General features: G+C 45.4%; 1 protein-coding gene across 1 annotated transcript in view; it reads left to right on the top strand.

The window, feature by feature from the left end:
• dnai3 (dynein axonemal intermediate chain 3) overlaps positions 1 to 15,985 on the top strand; it is a gene marked incomplete at both ends in the record, with an annotated part of 147,456 nt that overhangs the window by 50,133 nt on the left and 81,338 nt on the right. Inside the window, 2 exons of the mRNA XM_084311245.1 lie at positions 7,757 to 7,873; positions 15,018 to 15,211. Of these exons, the coding sequence (XP_084167371.1) occupies positions 7,757 to 7,873; positions 15,018 to 15,211 (311 nt within the window). The remainder of the gene's footprint in view (positions 1 to 7,756; positions 7,874 to 15,017; positions 15,212 to 15,985) is intronic.

The following is a 15,985-nucleotide window of genomic DNA, read 5'->3' as shown; positions in this document are numbered from 1 at the left end:
TGATTATATTTAAAAGGCTTTACGTTAAACGAAACAAGTGGAACTTCGAAGCTGTAAGCAGAATACAAGTCATATGAATATAGTGTTCTTCCCCCTTTTTACTGTATAAGAAAGAATAGAAAACGCATTGCAATGACACTATAGTGGACAGACTATGTATATGATGGGATTCAAGTTCGCGTTTTTGTTGCTCATAGGCATGCTGTCAGAGTATGATATCTTAATCAAACATTCTAGAACATTTGTCGTCACAGATCATGTCCTAATAGAACATAGGCTATGGCATGGATCGTGATATTGTGTGGACTGTTATTATTATTACTGTACGGCGGTACCACCCATTGTGACAGCAGCCTTGAGTCCCGCACACAAACATGATGGAATTCAAGTTCATGTATTGAAAGGCAGGATACATCATACATGCAGTGAGATTCATTGTTCTTGTACATGCTCTTGTATTATATTGTTTATATAGGCTACCCAATACTGACATCAAAATAGATTGTAGTATGCCTCTAGAAATCATATGCAGCAGGTAGAAAATTGACGGGAGATCCATCGCGATTTGGAATAGAATTGAGGAGAACTTTAATCCGTGGGTATTAATCAAACAACACGGGAAAAGGCAGTCATATTCCAGCGCGGTCTTTATTAGCCGACAACAAAATAGATGCCTCTAAAAATCATATAGCCAATCGAACACAACTAATAAAGGCATTCATATTACAGCACGGTTATAATGACACACAACCAACGCCAAACAGTGGTCAACGAACGGTCTTTATTAGTATTTTGAGCTGTCCAGGCAGAATTGCAGCAATGGTTTTAGGGAGCCGTTGATATCTGACATCACCGTTTACAAGTCCGCCTTTTATTTATCCCATAAATCATAATACGCGATAGTGTCTTCTTGGTTCGACAGCAGTGAATTCTCCGTGGAGTTTCTCGGAGTCCCGCTCGGGTCGGTCCATTATTTCACATCCCATGGGGGGTGTTTCCTCATTTTCATGACCATATATGGATAATCATGCACGAGCATTGACGGTAGAACAAAGTGGTATTCATCAACACGGCAGGGCATAGAGCCTGCGTACGCACGTGTGATGAATGCCGACTTCCCTGTGCGTACGCTAGTTCTACATTCCGTGCTTACGTGTGGAAGTAGGTCAAGTTCTACGTCCACGTTGATGCATGAGGGCCAGACGTGGCCTCAGTGATACTGATTATACCTGCACAGGATGTATGAGATGTGTATTGAAATACTGTGCCTCCGTTGATGCAGGGGCAAGACATGGCAAATACACACAGCAGCCAGGTGGAAAACTCGATCTGAGTTGGGCTTGTGGATTTTCGCTTGATCTTTAAAAAAAAAAAATTATGCACAACCCCAATTTGGGTCGCGACCCGTAGTTTGAGAACCGCTGGCCTAGAGCGAACTATTGGATTTTATGAAGAAGACTAAATGGATTATATGGATGATGATTATGGACGATAAGGTGCGTTTTCCACTAGACTATGTTGGACTAAGCACTACTGGTAAAACGTAAAATAACTATAATCAAACCGACTGATGAGGAAACCTATTCGGCTCCGTGGTATAGTCTGGCCCGAGCACACAATGGTAACCTGCAATGTAATGGCGAGCAAACTATTGGATATTATGAAGAAGAAGACAAAACGATAGGTTATGTATATAACCTAGTTATATGAGTACTGGCTGAGCGTCCTGCTCTTCGCCATCGAGATATACCTCATCTCCAGTACCTACTGTACTTCATCAACGAATATAACAAATGTACCCAGCACCTGACCAGGCCCCGCCCTAGTGACGTACTATAAAGCACTAGGCGTGGTCACCACTCGCCCTTCCTCGGAAAACAGTTTCCAACAGAAAAGTTTCCCAAGGGACCTCAGGGCACGCTAAGAGCAGGACGCTCATCCAGTACTCATATAACTAGGTTATATACATAACCTATCGTTATATAGTCGTACTGGCAAATTGCGTCCTGCTCTTCGCCATCGAGATATGGGGACAGAGCAGACGCGAGGACCAACAAATGCACCCCCTGAGGACCCAAAAGCCCACAGTAGGGGAGAGGGAGTCCCGTCACCCCTCCTTCCTAGTGAAGAGGGGGCGGCAGTCAACTCCACCCAAGTGCGAAAAAGAGGGAACCAGAACCTCCTAAACGCACAGCACAGGCGGGACCACGTGTGACACAACACATTGTGGTCCACACCCACACACCCCTGCTACTCCACCGAAAGACGGGAAGCAGGAGAGGTTCCAGACCTCAGAACCGCCTGGGAGACAGAACCCCCGGTCATGTCCATGAGGTAAAACCTTACGAAGGGACCCGGTGAGGACCATGAAGCCACAGCACAGATGTCCTCCACCGAGGCCCCACCTAACAGGGTGGCAGAGGCCGCCACCCCACGAGTGGAGTCCGCCCTGACACCCCCAGGGGGGGCCAGCCCAGCCAACGTGTAGCAAAGGGCAATGCCCTCGCACAACCAATGGGACAGGCGCTGTTTCGACAGTGCCTTACCAGTGCGAGAGCCACCGTAACAGATAAAGAGCTGATCGGTAGCCCTGAGGCCCTGAGTACGGCTGAGGTAAATCCCCAAAGCCCGGACCGGACATGACAGGTGACATGACATAATATCCCTGGAGCGGAAAGAACTCCGGATATTTTTCGGCACGAAGGCTGGATTAGGCCGCAGAGTGGCACCGCTATCGAAACGAATAGACGGACACTCAGGCCGCACCGAGAGAGCACAGAGCTCACCCACGCGCTTAGCGGAGGTGATGGCCAGCAAGAACGCAGTCTTGAATGACAGCTGTTCCAAAGGCGCTTGCTCAAGAGGCTCAAACGGGGCCTTGGACAACCGACGAGGACCAATTGAAGATCCCAACTCGGAGCCAGAGAGCGTGTCACTGGCTTAAGGCGCCGAGCGCCAAGCAGGAAACGCTTCACAAGAGGGTGGCTGAACAACACAACACCCTCAAACCCCTCATGATAAGAGGATATAGCCGCAGCATATACCCTCACCGTCGAAGCCGACAGTCTATCAAGGAGAGACTGAAGGAAAGTAAGGACAGCATCCAGGGGGCAGGACACTGGGTCCCGGCCCCCCATCTTACACCACTCTTGGAACATACGCCACCTACCCGCATAAAGCGCGATAGTGGAGGGAGCATGCGCATTCCGGATGGTGTCAACCACAGAAGGGTCCATCCTCTCCAGACTCACCCTCTCACCAGCCAAACCATCAGAGGCTGGCCCAGCACAGGGGGCAGCCACAGCGACGCCGCCGCTTGAGAGAGGGCCCGCGATGACCAAGGAACAGGCCACGGCGGGGCTACCAATAGCTGGATCAGGACCGGGAACCACACAGCTGTGCCCCGGTCCGGCACAACCAGGATCACGGTCCTGTGCTCCCACCGCACCCGCTCCAACAACTGACCTATCAGGTGTGTGGGGGGAAAGGCGTACAGAAGCCCGGGCGGCCAGGGATACACTGAGAAGGCATCCACCCCCAAGGGAGGATTGTCCCCCCGGCTGACCGAGAACCACAAGGGGCACTTGTGAGATTGTCTGCTCGCAAACAGATCCACTGAAGCTTCCCCGAAGCGATCCCAGATCTGCCTGACTATGTCGTGGCGCAGTTCCCACTCGTCGTGACGAGGACCGCCCCGTGACATCACATCCACGCCCACATTCTCCTTGCCAGGGATGTGCTGCCCATGGGGACCCCGATGGTGAGGACACCAGTCCTCCTCCAGTGGGCGAGATCCCCCCGTATCGACAAAGAAACCGTCAACCGTTTCCACTTGTCCCTCACCGGGTCTATTCTCATACTGGAGAACCACCTCTGTATCCTGAAGAGGAGGCCAAGAGGGACCACAGCGTGAGCAGATGCCATCATACCGAGCAGGCGCATCACCTGCAGCGCCATGACCGTCCCTCCAGACACCCTCCGTTGCTCCGAGAGGGTTACCCTCATGGGTTTTGAACTCAGAACCAAGCCCAAGTACTCCACCTGTTGACTGGGAAGAGGCGTACTCTTCTTCCAGTTCACAGCAAAACCCAGTCTGGTGAGGAATTCCACCACCAGCCTGGTATGAGACCTGGCGACCTCCTCCGACCGGCTGAGGAGCAATATGTCGTCGAGATAGAAAATAATTCGTATCCCCTGACGACATAGAGGCTCCAGCGCAGTCTCTACGCACTTGGTGAATGTGCGGGGGGCCAGAGAGTAGCCGAACGGCAACCTCTGGTATTCGTATGCTACGCCCTGAAAAAGGAATCGTAGGAACTTCCTGTGAGGAGGGAAAATCTGGATGTGAAAATATGCATCCTTCAGGTCTATGGAGGTGAACCAGTCTCCCACCCTGACAGCGAGTAGCAGGTGTTTGACGGTCAACATTCTGAATGGTCTCGCCACAATCAGACGATTGAACGCGGACAGATCCAGTATAGGTCTGACGACACCTCCCGTTTTTTGGGCACCAGAAAATAACGGGAGTAGATGCCTGACATCGCGTCCTCTCTCGGTACCACGACTACGGCCTGCTTCGCCAACAGAGATTGGATCTCGTCGACCAGAGCTGTCACTGCTGCTGACCCTGACAATAGGGTCTGCACCAAACCTTAAAACGGAGGGTGGGGTTGTGCGAACTGCAAAACAAGCCCCCGCCTCAACATTCTCTCTACCGACCTCGACATATGGCACTGTTGTAGCCATATGTGATAATAATCCCAGAGCGCACCCGCCGTCAATTGACGCTGGGCCGCAAGGAACTGTAGATAGGCGGCCCGGACCCTCCCGCTGTGCGTAGCCTCTGAACCCGCCAATGCGGACAGGGCGTTCGCACCCAAGGGGGGACCCCGACAGAAAGGGCCGGTTTGATACGGGAGAAGCTGACATCAAACTAGGTGACACACACTCCCCCACTGAACACCCCTCCAGAACATGCTGAGGAGTTGTTCTGCAGCCGGACATGCAAGGCGTGAGGATCCCATGTGTTCCTACACACAGTAGCCCTGCAGTGATATTGCTACCACCCAAATCACACGCGCCTCTTCTTTTCAGACCACTGCCGATCTCGCGGGAGTGGGAGGCATCAACGTGATACCCCGCCTGGCGAAGGCGAGGTCGGGGTAACCCGTGCTGAGCATTCTTTCGAAGAGGCCTCGAGTCCCCCTGCTGACCATCATCGACAGTGGCAGCCGTAACACCAGGCTCACCAATCGCACAATGCGTGGCGAGGGAGCCACGTGACAGCACAACATTCTCACGGACAGACTCAGGCTCAGCCATCAACTGGGTGTCAGCCCCTGTCCCCATGAGAAGCGAAACGTGGGGCCGCATGCGCTTCAATGAAGGCTCGCGGCCCGCAACCAAAGGAAAACGATCAGAGCCCCTTTTCCGCTGGTGACGGGGGAAGGAGTGATCGGGGAGCGGGCTGCTTGCGGCAGGACGGCGACGGCTTGTATATTCCAAGCCGAGCACATCCAACATGGCCGATCCCTCGGCCGCCAAGGCTGTCGGCCTTGTGGACACCTGTTGACTCGACGCCCAGGGTACCACTGGCGGGGGAAACATGGCCGCCTGTCGAGGGCCTCGCCACAGTCGCTGACGAGGCCGTGCTCCAACCTCTGGCTGCATAGCGTGAGGCAGTGTGGGACCTAGGTCAACAACCGCCCGCGGCTCCGCAGAACGACCAAAGAGTCCTTCCACGGAAAGAGGAGCCGTGAGGAGAAGAAATCTTTCTTCCTCCCCAAGAGGAGACTGCTCCAACCAGAAATGCCTATTAACAAGCGTTGATAGCATCCTAATCCTCCCCGCAGTTATAGCTTGCGACTAAGTCAAGATCTCTATAACACCAAAAACATGCAAAATGTTTTCAGCGTCGGCTGGTCCTGTAGCCCCACTACCCGACGCTAATGTGGACAGAAAAACAGTCAGCTGAGCCACAACACTGGCCGCCGCTAAATTCCATCCTGTAGCAGTATAACTCTCATCAGTCCATACTGCCACCTGCCGGGCCGACCTGCTCTCAAGCGTCGGCTTCCGGGTGGGACACCGTTCAACCCCGCCGGGGCACAGGATCGATGCTACCTGGCTCTCTAGCCACGGCACACCCGCCCTGCGCCCTGTTGTCAACCCATTCACCCGTAAAAAGGGTAAATAAGACTCAGCAAAACCCCCCACATTAGCTACCGACTGACCTTCATCAATGAACCGGTTAAGAGCAGTGACATCCCACGGCGGGGAACATTAAAACAGTGACCCAGCATTATAGCATTAGTGTTAGCAGCGCGCTCCAAGATCGCCTGGAAAACGTCCAACTCAGAGGGACGTTCACCCAGACATCCCGCCCCTGGTGCCGACACACAACTCGGTTGTGTAACAAAACAACCAGCAGCATTACTAACACCAGCGTTAATGCCTGATGACACAGAGCCTACCTGTGTACGAGTTGGCTCGATAGCCAAACCTTGCACGCTGTCCCTCGATCTGTTGCCACAAGACGAGGAAACACCAGGATAGACCCGACGTGTCGTTGGAACATGCCGCGAAGATTCCAGGGGTTGGGAAATCTCCGGTAAGCACTCAACATTGCGCAATTTCTCTAAACTTTTCATTACACTAGTTCACAGGGTGCAAGCATCCGCCATGATGGAAACGAAATAGAGGAAGGGCGAGTGGTGACCACGCCTAGTGCTTTATAGTACGTCACTAGGGCGGGGCCTGGTCAGGTGCTGGGTGCATTTGTTTTATTCGTTGATGAAGTACAGTAGGTACTGGAGATGAGGTATATCTCGATGGCGAAAAGCAGGACGCGATTCGCCAGTACGACTATATAACGGATTATATGGATGCTGATTATGGATGATAAGGTGCTTTTCCACCAGACTATGATGTTGGACTATAAAAAACTATAATAAACAAGGTCATGTGTTTACCTTTGACCTGGCAATAATATAGGTTTCAAGCGAGCAGCCGCGAGATTTGCGCATACGCTGCACAAAACACACGTTATCTCACAATCTAGAAAACCAGCCTGGATTATTTTGAAACGGGGCAATGTTTATTTTGGGATTGTGAACGAACGAGGGTATGTACAAACAAATGCTTTTTACATGTTGGACTATAAATAGTGTTTGTCAAATGAGCCATACTATTGTCTCCATAGCTATAATATAGAATATACAATAGCTCCGCAAAGATGGTGTATAGCTCCGGCACGGTGGTGTAGTGGTTAACACTGTCGCCTCACAGCAAGAAGGTCCAGGGTTCGATTCCCGCTTGGGGACCAGGTTTCCATGATGCCAGTTACCCAGGTGGGGTATCTCCCAGGCCTTTCTGTGTGGAGTTTGCATGTTCTCCCCGTGCTCGCAAGGGTTTCCCCCCGATAAGATAAACCCAATGGAAAAACATGCACAACAATAGATCGCTAACGCTGTGGCGTCCTTGACGAAGACGGACAGGAGCACTTGGATTGGTCCCCTGGCGCGGCTCACGTTGACGCCTGTCTGCTCCTGGCTGCCCTTGGGGGGGAAGGACGACGGGATGGGTTAATCGCAGATACGAATTGCATGCATGCATCGCATGTGTGCCGATTGATGACCTCTGAGCAGGTCCTAAATTATTATAAGATGGTGAAATATCGTGAACATGGTTTTATCATGACTGCCCCCTATAACAGCAGCACTGTATCTGCAACACTCAGATAAATGGTCTCTTACAGGGGAGATCCTAAGAACAAGTGCATACAGTATGAGCCGCGGGAGTTCACTGACGAAGAGAAAGAAGATTACCTCCAGTCTGAGAATCTGAACAATTTCATCAGCTTGGTGGCCTCCAGGTAAACAACAACAACAAACATTTCAAAGATTGAAACGTCGGTAGGTCTTGTCTTTGCTTTCAAGTATATATTTATTATTATTATTATATATATATATTTTTTCTTCTCCCAGCCCTTTTTTGAGGGCACTCCATCCACCCCCCCTCTTCGGGGGACAACTTTATTATTTATTATATGTTTTAACTATTTACAGTGCAAAATTAAATAAAAAGTGTAGTAAAATAAGAAAACTAGTGACTTTTCATTGTCCTCTCGGAGGGGGAGGACTCAGACTAGACATTGACAAACAAATTACAACTAAGGACAATGAAGGACAACAACGAATACACATGACAAGGGAAAGGCGGGGGCAGAGAGGGGAGTAAGTAAAGTAGGGGGTGAGGAGGGGGATTGAGAGAAGGGTGGGTTATGGAGTGGATGGCTCACAGGTCAATCTCCTGTGATTAGGAGCCTAGATTATCCACAAGCAATTCCCAGATACTATTAAATTGTGAGACTTCAATGTGATCCACGGTTGAGATTGTTTCCTGTGATATGTAATTTGAGAGAAGGTCCAACCATTGCCCAGTATTCAAATTTTTTCTTGTCTTCCAGTTTAAGAGGATAGTTTTCTTGGCGACAGCTAGGGAAACGAGCAGGGGTTTGGTGTTCTGGACTAATAAATTGATAGCAGTCGTATCCCCAAGTAGACAGAGGGAGGGGGAGAGACGAATGCTGCAGCTCATGACCCGGGATAGTGTGTTGATGACGGAATTCCAGAAGTCTTGAACAGGTGGGCAGAGCCAGGTGGCATGGAAATAGTTGTCTGGGGTGTTGAGGGTGCAATGGGAGCATACATATGTGCTTGCAAATCCCATTTGAAACATCCTGCGCTGTGTGATATGTACTCTGTGTAACACCTTATATTTAGGGATGCCCCGATCGATCGGCCACCGATCGTTATCGGCCGATAATCATTATAAATATGCGATCGGGGAATTCCGATAATTATTCATATTCGCCGATCACAGAAACCGATCGATGACGTGGAAAGCATGAGCCAATTCTCCGCCGACCGCTTGAAAAACACGAGGCAGTGTCCATTGTCGCATTTTCTCACCTGTAAACATGTCGGTGGTGTGGAACTATTTCACGGTGTCTGAGACTGATGTAACAATTGCCATCTGCAATGTATGCCAGAATAAAATACCTCGTGGGGGAAACATTGTCAAGAGTTTCAACACAACGAATTTAATTCGACATTTGAAGACTCAGCACTTAGCGGAGCATGGAGAATTCATCGAGGCGAGTAAAAAAAAAAAAAAGGCAGCTGAGCCTCCACCAAAGCGCCCGCTGACGCAGACCACCATGGTAAGCACATCTGCGTATGGCAGTGGGACTCAGAAGGCCAAGGCAATCACACGCAAAGTCATGGAATTCATAGGGCTCGACGACCAGCCATTAAGTGTAGTCGAAAACACAGGATTCCGACGGCTACTCTCTCACATTGAGCCGCGCTACACTGTCCCGGGGCGCACGTATTTTACAGATGTTGCCCTACCAGAGCTCTACCAGGCAGTGTTTGCGCACGTGGACAGCCTTATGAAAGAAGACGTGTCTTCAATCAGCTTTACGAGTGACATTTGGAGCTCTGATGTCAGCCCCATGTCAATGCTGAGTTTGACAGCTCAGTGGGTTGACGCAGTGTTCCAACTGCGTAAAGCTGTCCTGCATTCACAGGAGTTTTCAGGCTCCCACACCGCTGCAGCGCTGGCAACAGCCTTTGAGAATATGTTCGAAACGTGGAATATTCCAAGAGAAAGGATTCACGTCATACTGCGAGATAACGCCTGCAACATGATCAAATGCATGACAGACGCGGGACTGCCACATTTGGGGTGTATGGCCCACACGCTTCAGCTGGCTGTCCACGATGGAGTGCTGTCACAGCGGAGCATAATTGACATCACAGCTACAGGGAGACGCATCGTGGGCCACTTCAAGCACTCTTGCCTGGCTTATTCTAGATTGCAGTGTGCAGACACAACCCGGCCAGCCTATCAAAAGGTTGCAGCAGGATGTCAGCACCAGATGGAACAGCACGTATTATATGCTCCAAAGTCTCCTTGGGCAAAAACGGGCACTGGGTGCTTATGCAGCGGACTTCGAACTACCCGCTATATTCACTGCCAACCAGTGGGGACTGATAGAAAACATGCTATCCATTCTGGCACCGTTTGAAGAGCTCACGAAGGAAATTAGTTCATCCTCAGCATCTGCCGCCGATGTCATACCTTGTGTCATGGCTTTAAAACGTTTCCTGGGCAGAGATGTCGCATCAGATCATGGCGTGAAGACGACAAAAGCCACACTGCTGGAAGCTGTAACCCGCAGATTCGCAGACATCGAAACAGAGCCCCTCTACAGTTTGGCAACCATCATAGACCCAAGGTGAAATTAACAACATCTGAATCTGAATCTGAATCACAAATGTTCTAGAATGTTTGATTATGACATCATACTGTGACATCACAAATGTTCTAGAATGTCCTATTATGACAATTATTAATCTATTTTAGATTAGCCTTACAAACATTTATTTCTATTATTTATTATTATTTATTATTATCATATTATTAACTATGACAGTCTTATGCTGCATCGTATAAAAGAACGAACGCCATGCTAAATTAATGTGATGTTTTCTTTGTTTTAAATAAAAGATACAAGGACCGATTTTATTCTGAAGAGCTCAAGGCACAGACACAGGGACTGCTTTTGCGTCTGCTGGCCTTACAGACAGGCCCCGACCCAGCACCCGGAGCCAGCGACACAGGCGAGCCAGCTGAGAAGGTGCCACGAGCAGGTTCCTTGTCGTCTATGTTTGGCGAAATTATGGCTGAAGAAACCCCGCAGCAGCAGGCCAACGACGATAGCGCGGCTGCGTCACAGCTGAATCTTTACCTGGCAGAGCCACCCATCTCTCGGAGTGCACAGCCACTGGCGTACTGGAAAGCAAACAGGGATCGCTTCCCTGCCCTCGCCACTGTGGCAAGAGCTTACCTCTCTGCGCCCTGCACAAGTGTGGATAGTGAGCGCTTGTTCAGCGCTGCATCCAACATCGTGGATGAACACAGGAACAGGATTACGTCAGAAAAGGCAGAGATGCTCCTCTTTATTAAAAAGAATCTGCCAATGATGCTTAATAAATAACACGCCATAGGCATTTAGTCTATAGGCTAAGGTCTCTTTCGGGCCTTGTTTTAGAAGCCTATAGCCCCCAGGCATATTGCCTTTTGCACTGTTTTGCCTAAATAGGCTAATTGTTTTTGCAGCCCGTTATATTGTTATATTTTATTATTTATTTGTAATTGTTGCAGCGTATTTACTAGGCTAAGGTCTCTTTCGGGCCTTGTTTTAGAAGCCTATAGCCCCCAGGCATATTGCCTTTTGCACTGTTTTAGCCTATTAACGCAAATTGTTTTTGCAGCCAGTTATATTATATTTGTGTAATTGTTGCAGTTGCTTAATATTATTATTATTATTATTATTATTATTATTATTATTATTATTATTATTATTATTATTATTATTATTATTATTATTATTATTATTATTATTATTATTATTATTATTATTATTATTATTATTATTATTATTATTATTATTATTATTATTATTATTATTATTATTATTATTATTATTATTATACTAATTAAAAACAAATGTTCATCTAATTAAATTCTCTGCGTATTATTTATTAATGCTTCAATTCATTCAGAAACGTTGCAGCAAACAATCCATATGTGCATTTGTTTACATAATGATAACGAAAATAACATATCATTGAGGGAGGGACAAATGGAAACTTAGCCTAATGCTTCACCCTGTTAGTAAGTTGAACTCGCTCTGACTGGGGATGCTGAGGGCATGCTGAATTGACCAAAGCAGTATACACACAGACAGTGGAGCTGTTTGCAGATAGCGAGCATTTTGACTTGTTGTGTGGTGGCGATGTCTCGCAGATAATACAACTACAAGTACAAGTATAATTATATAATATATATATTTAAAAACAAAAAAATTATATAATTATTTTTAATCAATAAAAAATTATCGGTATCGGATCGGTATCGGCCAATATGGCTCAAGACGATCGGTGATCGGTATCGGTGGCAAAAAACGTGATCGGGGCATCCCTACTTATATTGGATTAATTGAAGGTTAGTGTTAGTCATTGTGAATGTGTTGGTGCAAATTTGTTCCCAGGATACGGCATTGGGAGAGAAAGCCAAGTCCTGTTCCCATTTTGTGAAGGGGAGATGGAATGTAGTGTCTATTTTGTATATTTTTGAAAATATTTTCTTCTGTGATGTTATTTTATTCATTGCTAATATAATTGGAGGTGGTTCAAGATCATTTTGTGTAGTGTTAATTTTAGATTTCAAAATGTATTTCAGCTGTAGAAATTGGAAGTGTTCGTCTGTCCCAATGCCGTATCCTTCAATCGAATCTTGATAAGTGATTAGGCTGTTGTCTGTGAAGATGTGGTGAATATGAGTAATGCCTTTTTGTTTCCAAGCTGGGAAGTACAGTATATGGGTGATTTGCCGAGTTGAAAGTCAGAGTTGTGCCAGATTGGGGTGTATTTACAGGGGGTGTGTTACCAGTGATTTTGTTGGCTTTCCACCAGGGTGTCAGAGTTGTGGAAATGACTGTATTCCTAAAACAACTGTGATGTTTTATGCTTGTGCTAAGGAATGGCAGATCTTGTGGTGAGATTTCCATGCACACGTCCTTCTCAATGTCTTCCCAAGGGTTGTATTGTTGGGTAGGGTGAATCCATTTGTAGATGTATATTAATTGGTTGGCCAGATAGTAGTTGAGAAAGTTAGGTGCTTCAAGTCCTCCTTGGTTTTAGTTTTTTTGAAAGGTGGTTAAATTAATTCTTGCTTTTTATTCTTCCAGTAAAACTTAGTAATGATGGAGTCCAGGGAGTTGAACCAGTTGGTGGTAGGTTGGGTTGCCTGGGTTGGGATCATAGTGAATAGATAATAACTTTTTGGGAGAATTGACATTTTGACAGTTGCTATTCTACCTATTAGTGAGAGTGGTAAGTTTAGCCATCTTTGTGTGTCGTCTTCTATTGTTTTTAACAGTGGGATGTAATTGAGTTGAAATAACTCTGACAGCCTGGGTGAAATGTTGATTCCTAGATATCTGATATTCCCTGAGGGGAGGGGGAAGGATGGGCTCTGAGCTGCAGGACTCCTATCACCCCCCCGCAATGGCAAGATGATTGACTTCGACCAATTTATAGCGTAGTCTGATATTTTAGAGAAGGAGTCTGAGTTTGGTAGTTGCTTGTAGTGAATTGGTTGGTTCCTGTAGGTATAACAACACATCGTCTGCATAGAGGCTGATCTTATGGTGAGTATTGTGTGTAATGATTCCTTTGATATCATCATTTTGTCTGATTGCTGCTGCGAGAGGTTCAATAAAAAGGGCAAAAATAGAGGGGGAGGGTGGACATCCCTGCCTGGTTCCCCTGTGAAGTGTGAAGCTTTGTGATGTTAGTCCATTAGTAGTAACAGTGGGTGACGTGTATAGTGTTTTAATCCAGTGAATAAACGACTCTCCAAAACCAAATTTTTGTAATGTCCGGAATAAAAATGACCAGTTTACTCTATCAGAAGCTTTTTCTGCATCTAGTGAGGTGATTATTACATCGAGGTTTTGTTGTTTGGTTATATTCATTAGATGGAATAATTAGGGCTGTCAGTTTATCGCGTTAATTAGATTAATTAATTACACAGCAAATTATCGCGTTATGAAAATTTTAAATGTTTTAAATTTAAATTAAACTCAAAATTAATTATATATATATATATATATATATATTTTTTTTTTTATATGTTACATTTTTTTTCATTCATTCCATAAGAACATATAATACACATTTACAAACTTTTTTTAAATGGTCCATTTGCATGTTCTTGGTATCTGATTCTAGGGACATCTATGGATCTCAGGGAATGTATTCCCAGTGTCAGAAATACTGTGTCTGTTACTAGGCTTGAGTAAATTGTAATGAACCAAATGAGAATATCAATTCAATTATAACTTTTTTTTTGACTGTGAATAACACCATGCTAAAATTGACCAGACCTGAAAAATCTAAGCAAATGAATAAAGGGAAGATGATTAAACAGAAGGTTTTGTAGATACAGTACTTAATTATGCCATCCGGACACATGCAATTTGAAATATGATTATAGAATATAATATATAATATAATAATATATATTATGCGATTAAAATGTGATTAATTACATTAATTAATTACAAATCCTGTAATTAATTAGATACATTTTTTTAATCGCCTGATAGCACTAGGAATAATCTATGCATGTTATTTGATGCAAGGCGTCCTTTAATAAATCCTGTTTGGTCGGGTGAATTAAGGTGGATATGACTGTTTCCAGTCTGGTGGTCAAGTATATATTTATGATAATAATAATAATAATAATAATAATAATAATAATAATAATAATAATAATAATAATAATAATAATAATAATAATAATAATAATAATAATAATAATAATAATAATAATAATAATAATAATAATAATAATAATAATAATAATAATAATAATAATAATAATAATAATAAAGACAATATAAATAGTAATAACAAGAGGGACAGGGAGACGACTAGAGGTCATAGGCCTTGTGAACAGGTGGGCTTTCAGGGCTGTCTTGAAGGAGTCTGATATGGATGTATGATATAGATGTATGATATGGATGTATTGGCCTTAAGGAACACAACAACATTATGGGAAATGTGCTTAACATCTTCTCCAGAGTCAGACAAGAAGATAGATACCAATTTCCTCTCTGTGTTCAGTAGAAAGCTTTCTGCAAGTTGGTCTAGCTTAACACAAACTAAATTAAGTGGATACAGACCACTAGCCTAGCTTAAAACTCTGGGAGACGTGTTTTTGGCCAACAGCTAGGCTAGCTGGTCCATATCCGTTTCCATTCATTTGTGCTAAAGTAAGCTAACGTTAGCTACCCCATAGTAATACACTGGGAGATTAATTCACAGCCACTCCAGACTGCATTAAAAAACCCTGTGCATGCATGGTGTGTTTTATTCCAGATTTGAGACAGCGATCCAACAGAATAGGATCATGGACGTGTTCTTTGATGACTGGAGGTCCCTGAGCGAGGAGGACGACAGTGGCTTCGGGGGAAAGGCCTATACTCAGCTGAAGGTGTACCAGTCTTTCACAGACCTCCTCTTCAGCAAGGACAAGACTATCAGTGACGTCAACGTACATCCCACGATTAGCGGTGAGAACCAGGGGGTTTCCATTAATTTACTGTGTGTGTGAGGGGGGGGGGGGTTCTTCAAGTCCACGGGTGTAAAGTACTTGAGTAATTGTACTTCGTTACAATACTTAAGCACTGTTTTTTGGGATTGGTACTTTACTCAAGTATTATTAGGTTTGTATACTTGTCAATTACATTTCAGAGAAAAAGAACATACTTTTTACTCCTTACATTTAAAATGCAGACCTACAAAGTACAAAGTACAAATCTCACAGGTCCAACCATTTTAATTCGTGTATTTGTTTCTTTGGCCGCACTAACGTTAATGTTATTAATCCTGCGGCCGCACTTTATTTAAAAACAGCCAATCAAATCCCCATCAATGGAAAATGAACCCGCCGATACCCATGCTGATTGGTCCTTGTGCAAGACTAGAAAGCGGGGATCTTTGATTAAACACCTGCTATCAGAAGAATAGACAGTCAGAAAAAAAGTCTTTACTTTAACTTTTTAATACTTAAGTACATTTAAAAGTAGAAACTTTTTTACTTTTACTAAAGTGTGTTTTTAGCCAGATACTCTGACTTTTACTTGAGTAAGATTTTGAGATGGTACCCATACTTTCACTTAAGTATAATTTCTGTACTTTTTACACCCCTGTTCAAGTCTATAGAACACTTCAACTTGTCAACAAAAATCAAAACAAACCAACTTTCTACTGTTGCCACTACAGTCAAGGATTACCTCTCTTGACTTGACTGTTTGAAAACTGTTCAACCAATATTTAGGACTTCC

This window comes from Notolepis coatsorum, assembly GCF_963971535.1.
Source record: "Notolepis coatsorum genome assembly, chromosome: 3".
NCBI classification, from domain to species: Eukaryota; Metazoa; Chordata; class Actinopteri; order Aulopiformes; family Paralepididae; genus Notolepis; species Notolepis coatsorum.
This window is presented reverse-complemented; position numbering and strand designations above follow the sequence as displayed.